The sequence below is a fragment of the Uranotaenia lowii genome, chromosome 1 (genome assembly GCF_029784155.1).
Source record: "Uranotaenia lowii strain MFRU-FL chromosome 1, ASM2978415v1, whole genome shotgun sequence".
Taxonomy (NCBI): Eukaryota; Metazoa; Arthropoda; class Insecta; order Diptera; family Culicidae; genus Uranotaenia; species Uranotaenia lowii.
In genome coordinates, this window is record NC_073691.1 from 1,804,048 (window position 1) to 1,813,257 (window position 9,210).

General features: G+C 40.3%; 1 protein-coding gene across 1 annotated transcript; it reads left to right on the forward strand.

The window, feature by feature from the left end:
* Positions 1–7,269, forward strand: LOC129753026 (uncharacterized). Its single transcript, XM_055748822.1, has 2 exons — positions 1–1,640; positions 5,861–7,269. The coding sequence occupies exons 1-2, from the start codon at positions 1,616–1,618 to the stop codon at positions 6,784–6,786; spliced, it is 951 nt and encodes a 316-aa protein (XP_055604797.1). The 5' UTR covers positions 1–1,615; the 3' UTR covers positions 6,787–7,269.
* Positions 7,270–9,210: the final 1,941 nt, after the last annotated feature.

Sequence of the window (9,210 nt, forward strand, 5' to 3'; positions counted from 1 at the left end):
TTCTGTTTCCATTCAACTCCCGGTACCGAACACGTTCGGACGATTTTCTGTTGTTGTGCTTCGGTTTCTCTACTGCTGCGGAAATCTTGTGCAAAGTGCGAAATCAAAAAATAGGGAAAAAGCGAAAATACATAAAGCATAAATATAATATCGAATCGAATCGACCGCCCACCCACTGGAAAAAAGCCGCCCCCTCACGCCGGGCTGGTCCCGGTTCGGTTTTTGGAAAGTACCAAGTCAAAATATGTGTTGGCAAAGCTGTCATTCTTGAGTGTTTTTCTTGTCGTTTTCGTAGGCGGGTGTTATTATTTGGATATTTTTTGGCAGAAAGTCCGCGTCCGCGTATCCACGTTCTCTAATGTTGTTATGCTTTCCCTCAATTTCATGGCCAACTGGAGCTAGCTCCAGGAAAGAGTGCAAATTTGTCGTGACCGTGAATTTGACACAAGCCTATTCCGGTGGATTTGTTTCATCGGAACGAGTTGATTTGAAGGAATATGAAGGATTGGATTAATTGCCTCCGTTAAACGAATGTGGCTCAAAATGGAGACTCACCTCAGTCATAGCTGAGATGATGCTTCTCTAGGTCAAAAGATTATCACGACACCGCACTCAGGAGGGCGATTAATGGATGCTATCATTTGATTAAAGTGCTGCAGGCAGTAAGTGTGGTGCAGCTGAAAAAAAGTGATAGTCGTAACAAAGTGTCCCCTTAATTAACCAGTTGTTGCTGGAATGTCGAGTGCTTTTTTGTTGTTGGTGAAACAGCTCTGAAAAGAAGTTAAAGTGCTTTCCTTTTTTTGCCCTCAGGCCCTAAAAGTAAGGAAGACACAAAACAGAAGTACCTTTTCATACATGTTGTAGTTTGACAGCATAGTTTGCTGGAATAGCGCGCATGCATCCACCCGATCAAAGTAGGTTATGCGGTATTTTCTTGGGGCAGTAACTAGTGGTGGACTTTCCTGCCTACTTATATCGCGAGCACCATACCGGAATCGCATTTCATAAAACGAACAACGAATGCGTGGCCAACTTTGTTTCAACGATTGCGGTTTCTACAAATGGCCGGCAGGGGTAGGGAAAACCGTGAATAATTGATAAGAAATTTGCACACCACTGCTGGGGGGCTGATGATCCTCCAACAACGCTGAATGGTGAATTTTTCATCCCTAGTATCAGATGACGAAGGGAGAATCATATTGTTTTTTGCTCTTGATGGAAGTTTCTGATGTGGACCGCTAAATAAATGCCACGGTTAGCATCCAACAAAGTTAGGATCAGCAGCGGTAAATTTCTGTCAAGTCGAATGCAGTTTGTTGTGGTGGTGGGGCCGGAATCTGTCATCAAAAAGAAGTTCTGCTGGAGGAGCATTAACTGGAAGCGAAAAGGTAGCTGAAAATAGCTGAATGAAAAAAGTTTGGTGTGTGTTGGTGTGTGACTCTCGCTCTGTGACAGGAAGGAAGTAAGGAAAATCGACCGCGTCGTAAATAATATATAACAAGTGACGTTGGTGGTTCAACACCGACAGGAAAAAGTAGTTAACCGAAGGAAGTGGTGCGCTCGTGTAATAGGAATTTAGGTGAAACAATAGGATAAAACCGTCTTCGTCGTAAAAATGAGTCGAAGCATGTATCGAAAAGGTAATGTCAATTAGAAAAAGTTACCCCTACCTTATCCCTTAAAACTATTAGAATTACAATTTAGAGAAAAAAAACAAACCCATGCTAATGTATTGTTGAATTATCTGATATCGTGCGTAATGCTCATTAACTCGTTGCAGTGCATCAAACACTTGCCCGTAAGTTTTTAGTGGGGAAGAGCTGTAATGAATATTAAGATTGCTAATAATTTTAGTTCTGACTGTAGCGGTACTCTATAGGTGAAAATCGTATTGCTTCTTAATGCTTTAAAATTAAAACCATGAGTAGCGAAAGTCGTTTGGCAGCTTTGGGACTTATTTTTGCAAGCCAAGTGACGTGACTCGTTAGTTGTCATTTCGTATTCCTGACTGCATGCAGTAAGCGCTTCAGGAACGTTGGTGACGTTGGTTGCGACTCTTGAAAATGAATGGAACTTCAGCATTCTCGATTATAAAGGTCAAGATAATTTAATATTCTCTATCCTTCGGACCAGACTCAACTAATGAAAGTTCAGTACTAAAAAATAAGCGATTCTTATCATCATCCCTTTTTGTTAGTTGTTAGTTAGTGAGCCCATGGGTACAATGTGTTAATTTATGGCATACCCCTTTATACCTGTTTCACTGCCAACAGGCAGGATTACAGTTGGTTCATGTGCTGACGAATCAAAGCGCGAGCCTAAATATTTGGATGTGATGATTGACGACTGGCTCAGCTTTAAAAGTCACATTCAGTATGTATGCAAGAAGGCGGCAACAGCAACAGCAACGGCCGCGCTTACGAGGATATTGGCGAACAGCTCAGGGATCCGAAGCAGTCAGCGTAGGGTAATTTCGAGAGTTGTTTCATGCCCATCTCGGTTCTGTTGGTGGAGGACTCCTGTTGCTACGAGTAGAGGCACGCAAAACGTGAGAACACAAGCCAGGCATATCTCCATGTTCAACTGCCAGCAGCTGTGGAACAGCTCAGAAAAAGGACGATAGGTCCCCCCAGCACCTCAATAAAACTGTCCTTTGAAGGTCGGAGGTATTTCTTGCGCTAAGACCTTCTTTAGACCTTTTTAGAGGTCGATGACCGCTGATGATCCGCGGGTTCATCATAATCTACAAACAACTGAACTTCTGCATGTTTATCTAGGGCATCTTAACCGTAAAGCAAAACTAAAGAGATCACACTTCAGAACGTCCTCCTTCTGCTGCAACGGATAACCGAGGTGCCTGTCACGTAGCTGAATTTTCGATTTGTAAAAAAGTCCCTTGTAAGAAAGACAACGCCATCCGCGAATTCGACAAATTTCTTCTCATAGAGAGGCTTATTCTCGGATATCATTGACCCTTGCAGAAAATCCGCTGAGGTCTTCACTCCCTCGCTGATTATGTACTATACCTGAAGATTGCGGAAGTAGCTGTCGGAGAGTCGTCCCTACGCTAGAACGTATGGATACACTCTAATTCACAAACTCTCCATTCTTATCAAGCGTATGCTGGCCCGTTTTTTATATTTTAGTTTATGTAGCGGCCCACCACACTCCCCCACACCAAAAGGATCAATTGAGCCCCCTGGTAATGGACGCTACTGTTCTCAGCACGTCTGGCAGCAAAACAAAGAAACTTCAACGCGAACAAAATTTTAATCATGCTGAGAACACAAAAGTTTATTATTTACTGCGAGGAAATGTATGCTATAATTAAACAAGACTACGATAAGGATCTCAATGGAAGAAAATTCCCTTTAAATAGATCCATTTCTTTTTTTTTTAATAATGTTAACTAATCAAATATTATGCTAGATTTACTTAAGTTTACTTATTAATAGTTAAAAGTACGACCAAAGAAAACTACGATGCTGCAAAAACAAACAAAATTTGATTTAAAAAAAACTGGTTGTTGATCGACTTTTTTAACGATTCAATTTTTCTTTTAATAACTGTACTACTTTGACTTTAAACATGGAACGGTTGTTGATGGTCTTTATTTCAGTGAAAAAGCGTTGTATATTGTAGGTCCTATAAAAGAAATTCTTTTTTGCCCTAAAGATGTCATGGATCGGCTTCGTTGCAAGTAATTATTTTGACGGGTATTGTGGGTTCTTAATCCCGTAGTAAAATTAAGGTTTTGGTAATTGCTACTCGAGTGTATATTATCATGAACATATATAACGGTTTGCAAATTACAGAGTTCGGTTATTGGAAGAATGTTGTGCGTTCCCAGAGAGTACAGCTGTTGGGTAGGAAAAAGCAGGAGTAGTCTGAAGATGTTTTTCAAACATCTATTCTGTAGGGTCTGAAGTTTTTGAAGATGTGACAAGGAGGCTCTTCCCCATATCAAAATAAGATAGTTTCGTATGGCTGCTCGATTTCATGATCCTTAGGAGGGCACAAGTGCGATCTACACGACCTCCTGGACAGCACCTTTATGTGAACTTTTTACGTCATGGCTCAATCTATACTAAGGTTGCCAGAATTTTTTCCACTCCCATCCGGGCCTAGCAATTCCGGGCATTTTTTCAAAAAAAACCTGACAAAATCTGGGCATGGATTTCAATTTTTCAAATCCAAAAACCGGGCAAAAACCGGGCAAAATTTAGGTGAAGCAAAGAAAAAATGCAAAAAAAAATGAAATTATTATTTTATCAATGTAATTGCTGATTTCCAAAAACTTTTTGGAACACTTAAATATTTAAAGGTTTATAAAAGTAAATCAGCGAAATTATTTGAAACAACCGTTGAAAATTTCCATACCGTTATTCGATTTTGCTAAAACTTACTCAAAAACTTTGATTTTTTTGAGTTTCTTAGTGAAAATTGTAAAAAATCCGGGCAATATCCGGACTTTTTTCACGATATCCGGGCAACCGGGCCGGACCGGACTTTATCGAAATTTTGCATCAAGTATCCGGGCAAACCCGGATAAAACCGGGCAATCTGGCAAGCTTAAATACGAACCAACTAAGTGTACGCCAAATACTCTAGCTAGGGGGCGTGACCGCCAGATGTTCGGATACAAAACCTCTAAACTTAACGTTCAAGGCGATTGAAAAAAAACCTCAGTTACGTTTAATTTCAATCACATACTTCGCATATTACGACAAATTCTGTTCACCGTGGGACTTAAGACCTGAAACATGACATATGAAGTGGGAATGTGGGAAGTGAGACTTTTGAAATGAGACGTGAAACGTGAAAAGTGGAAAATGAAAAGGGAGTCGAACGCCGTGAGAAGTGAGAAACGATACGGGAGAAGTGAGAAATGATACACGAGAACAGAAAGTGAAACGTGAGAAGTAAAAAAATTAACGTGAGGCGTGAGATGTGAGACGTGAGGAGTGAAACGATAAATGTGAAAAGTGAGACGTAAAACGTAAGAAATAATAGTCTCATGTATCAGATCTCAGATCTCATGTCACGTTTTTTATGTCTCATTGCTTATTTCTCAAATTTCAGACTTCATTTCACCTTTCAAACTTATGAACTAAGCTTCTCCAAACTTCAAAAATGCCTACCCATTTTCCATTGGAAAGAATTCAGAATATTTTCTCTCACCGTGTTTGCTGATTTCCTCTATTTTCCAAAACAGAGGATATAAACAAAAGAAAGTCTTTAACCTCTTACAGATAAAGCCGAAATCAGTCAATCAGTAATATTTTACAGTTTTGTCGAAAAAGTGCACAACACTTGTCAAAATCAGTTGAATTGTTCAATTGAAATAAGCAAAACTCATGTTCATTCGTAGAGGTAACAATAACAGCTTGAAATCGCCATTGTGGCAAGGAAATTTTTTTATAATTTATTATACTGCCCAAAAACTAAGAAGGTATCATAGTGATTCAATAAATTATTTAACACAACTTCGGGTGATATTCTCAGGAACGAAAAGACAAACAATGAACAGCTATCTCTAAAGGTCTGAATTTTCATCCAGCTTTCCTTGACATACCTTGCTAGAGATCTGCGTTCGCTACCGTTTGATAGCTATACCGGTTTCTGTATTGATTTAATTCCCAAAATAAAGCGCTCCAACAAAACAACTCAAAATAGAACCCCATTCACAGGTTTCTTATCGTTCGGTCGTATCGAACAAATACATAATTATGTCAATGTCAATCTCGTCCCTTCCGATTGTAGTTCATTAACGATTTCCTTACAAATACAAAACGACAACACAAACGACAAAGATAACTCATGCAATTGATTTCTTCCGATTTTCTTATTCCACCCACAGTTAACCAGAGTGCTGATGACGACAGTGGAAACAATAACGCGTCGATCGAAAACGAAACAGAAATAGTAGGCACTGATTTCACCCCAACCACCGTCTACTTCGATGGCAATGGGAACAACACCAGCGACGATGACGTCGATTTGAGTGCATTCCGTGACGTGATAAACTCCCGAACGACTTCGCTAACGCCGGCCTTCGCACTGACCACAGCACAACTGTTCCAGCAGCAGCAACAGCAACAACAGCAACAACACCAGCTGCAGCAGCAATACCGAGCAGCGCTGTTCACCTCGGTTGGATCGTCGCTGGATTACGATTTCTTCGAGGATATGGACGAACGGGATAGCATCTATCTGGATGCGGTATCGCTGAGTTCCGATGGAACCAATAGGAAGTCGTTGTACCTGTCGCGTCAAACGGTGTACCATTCGGCGGAGGAACTTCCGCTGGACACAATCGTCGAAGCGGTGGACGGCGGCCATGGTAACAACAACCTTAGACATGTCACCGAAGCGATGCTGCACGACGCTCGAGGCGGTGGCAACGGAGAGCTTCCGAACATGCATCAGCAGCAGCAGCACCGATTCCTGGCCGGAGCCAGTGGGATCCTGAAGCGGCCGGGCGGAAAATACAACAACAACGGCAACACAGAAGAGGTGGCTAGTCTACTTGCACGTCATTCATCACCATCCTCCCTCACTACTTGTTGTGATAGCAGCGGCGTTGGTAGCAGTTCACCAGTTATTGTTGCTGCTGCTTCTGCTACCAGCCCCAGCTCTTCTAGCACCACCATTATTAACCAAATGCAAATGCAAACGCAAACCATCATCGACCGTAAGCATGAGCCAAGACAGATAGTTACATATTCGCTGTGGAAAACTAGGGTAAACGAACCATACATTTTATGTTTTTCCTCCTTCCTTTGATTTTTTCAACGTAGGCTATCTCAAGCGCTATGATATGATAACCCACCTTCAACCTTCTTGTAGTAAGCTCGAGAACAACTTACCTACTTTTACTAACAACAATTACGCTAACAATCTTCCCCAAATTGACGAAAATGACACATCGCGTGCACTTGTACATTCATACATACGTACATAGGTAACTGCTCCCTCTGGGAAATGGAGAAGGTTACAAACGATTGCCGACAATGAATGGATGGAGGAACCCTTTTTTTCTACAACCTACTAGGGACGTCACGTCATGTAACTACTCCTAACTAACTAACGAGGTCATATTTCACTTCCACTAGCAACAACAATAACAGTAAAAACAGAACCTACCTGTGCACCTTCCCCAAAGCACAAAAAGGAGAACAGTAGGCGTTGAGATTTCGGTTGTTATGGCATCCTCCTACGGTTATTGGATTAGTAAGGTAAAGGGGTGACTGTCGTGTCGTTCCCAAGGTGCACCTTCTTCAGGGTTACTTCCGAGGAGCATTGCAACTCAAATAATGAGAGTGGGGTCAGTTGATCCCATTTTTTCGTTACCTGCATAACTATCTGAAATATTGAAAGAATTCGTCAACTGTTACTGTACTCGAATAATCCCAGTACTTAGGTAATAATTTATGAGATTTTTTTCAAGACGTATCGAAAGTTTTTTTTCTTTTGGATAAAGTTACTACCAGTTAGTACCACATCGTAAAGCTGAGAGTTTTTCCTACAAGATGGATTACATGGGATGTTGCTTTTGGTATAAATTAGTGAGTTTGGCGGTCGGGTATTCTGGAACCGAAAGCTCAAAAAGGCGTAAAAAAACATCTTTTTGCAGATGACAATAGTCGATTTTCAGAACTCGTCCAACTCCAAGTCTACTGAAGATGTGAATCTATATGGAACAAAGTGATCCGTTGCTAAGTGGTTAGCAGTATTATTCTTGAAGTTACACTCAAAAAACGCCCATGTTAGATCTTTTTCAAGAAAAAATCCGGAATTTTTTGAAGAAATTTTGTTTCGCTATTGAATGCTGCTGCTGACCCTCCTTGGACAATTGGTGTTGGTGAAGTGGCTCAGTTTTTTAAATCTTGGCGCTGTGAAAAGTTTGAGAAGCGAGCAGCGTCGAAGGCATGTTCTAGTCCACTCACTGAAAAAATGTATGGAAGTTTACGAAAGGTATTTGAGCTATCCTTGTTTTTTTTTCTGTTCAACTTGATGGCCAAGATTCCAAAAAAAGTTACTACAGGGTGTCCCTTTATGTCAAATCACGTTCACAGTGATCGATTTTTTTTTTAATCAAAGATTGTTCATTAGCTTAAGCACAGACTGATTTACGATGATTTTAATCACTCTTTACAGTTTTCTGCTAAGTTTTCGACAGAATCTGTATGCTTCACATGTTTTCACAAATACGATTTGATATGGGCCTAAACAGTTTCAATCGGTCTCGCTTGAGGAGAATTTTGCGGATTTCTCTCATTTGGTACGATCTAGACTTTGTTGGATTGAACGATTCCCGGGCCCGGCACACATAGTACACATTGTGTGGCTTGGTGGTTTTAGCATTTGTAAGATGCTTGCCATCATATCCTCGAAAGATGTACGCTTAGTGTTAAGTTAAAGGAATCCCTTCGAAAAAACATCAAGTGCGCAAGCACGCATGGTTTTCCGGTCCAAAGTTTTGTCCACCGGACCCGGTTTCCGCCCAGTTTTTTTGGGTTTGTACATGAAGCTGCTTTGGTGTTTTTTTAGGGTAAAAAAACCGAAATTTTGAGCGCTTTGAGGCTCCTCTAAATCAAGTCCGATTGAGCTGGAATTTTTCGGGCCTATCTACATAATGTATATGGTCGGTTTATTTATTTTGATCATGAAATTTTGCCCGTAAATCCATTGCCACCCGACACATACTTTTTTTTTCTAAAGCTTCCTTTGAGAATTGTTTTTCCAAGAGGCGAATGAATTATAAATTTAAAGTCTCTTTAAAAATAAATAAAACAAACAATTGTTTTTCTATTCGATCCATTAAAATTTGCTCGGAAAGTGCTATCAACACTTATATTTATAAACTAGGCATTGTCTTATTAGGAAGTTTTTTGGAGTTTTTCTCATAAAACTTGAATTCTAAAGTTTTTTTTTATGTCGATATCACTAGTACCAGTTAGAAGTAGATTCAGGGCTATTTAGTATAAAGGTTTTTATAAGGAATTTTACAAGAACTATCCCACGACAAGTCAGCTGGGAAAAAAGTTAGAAAAACTGAAACTAAGCAGTTAGTAACTTTTAAAGTAGGAAAGAAGGAAAGTCCAAAAAGTTTGATAGATAAAAAGGCCAGAAAACTGATATTCAGGAAGTCAAAAAGCCGGAAAACAGGTATTCAGAAAGAGATGCAGTCAAAAAGTCGGAAAGCTA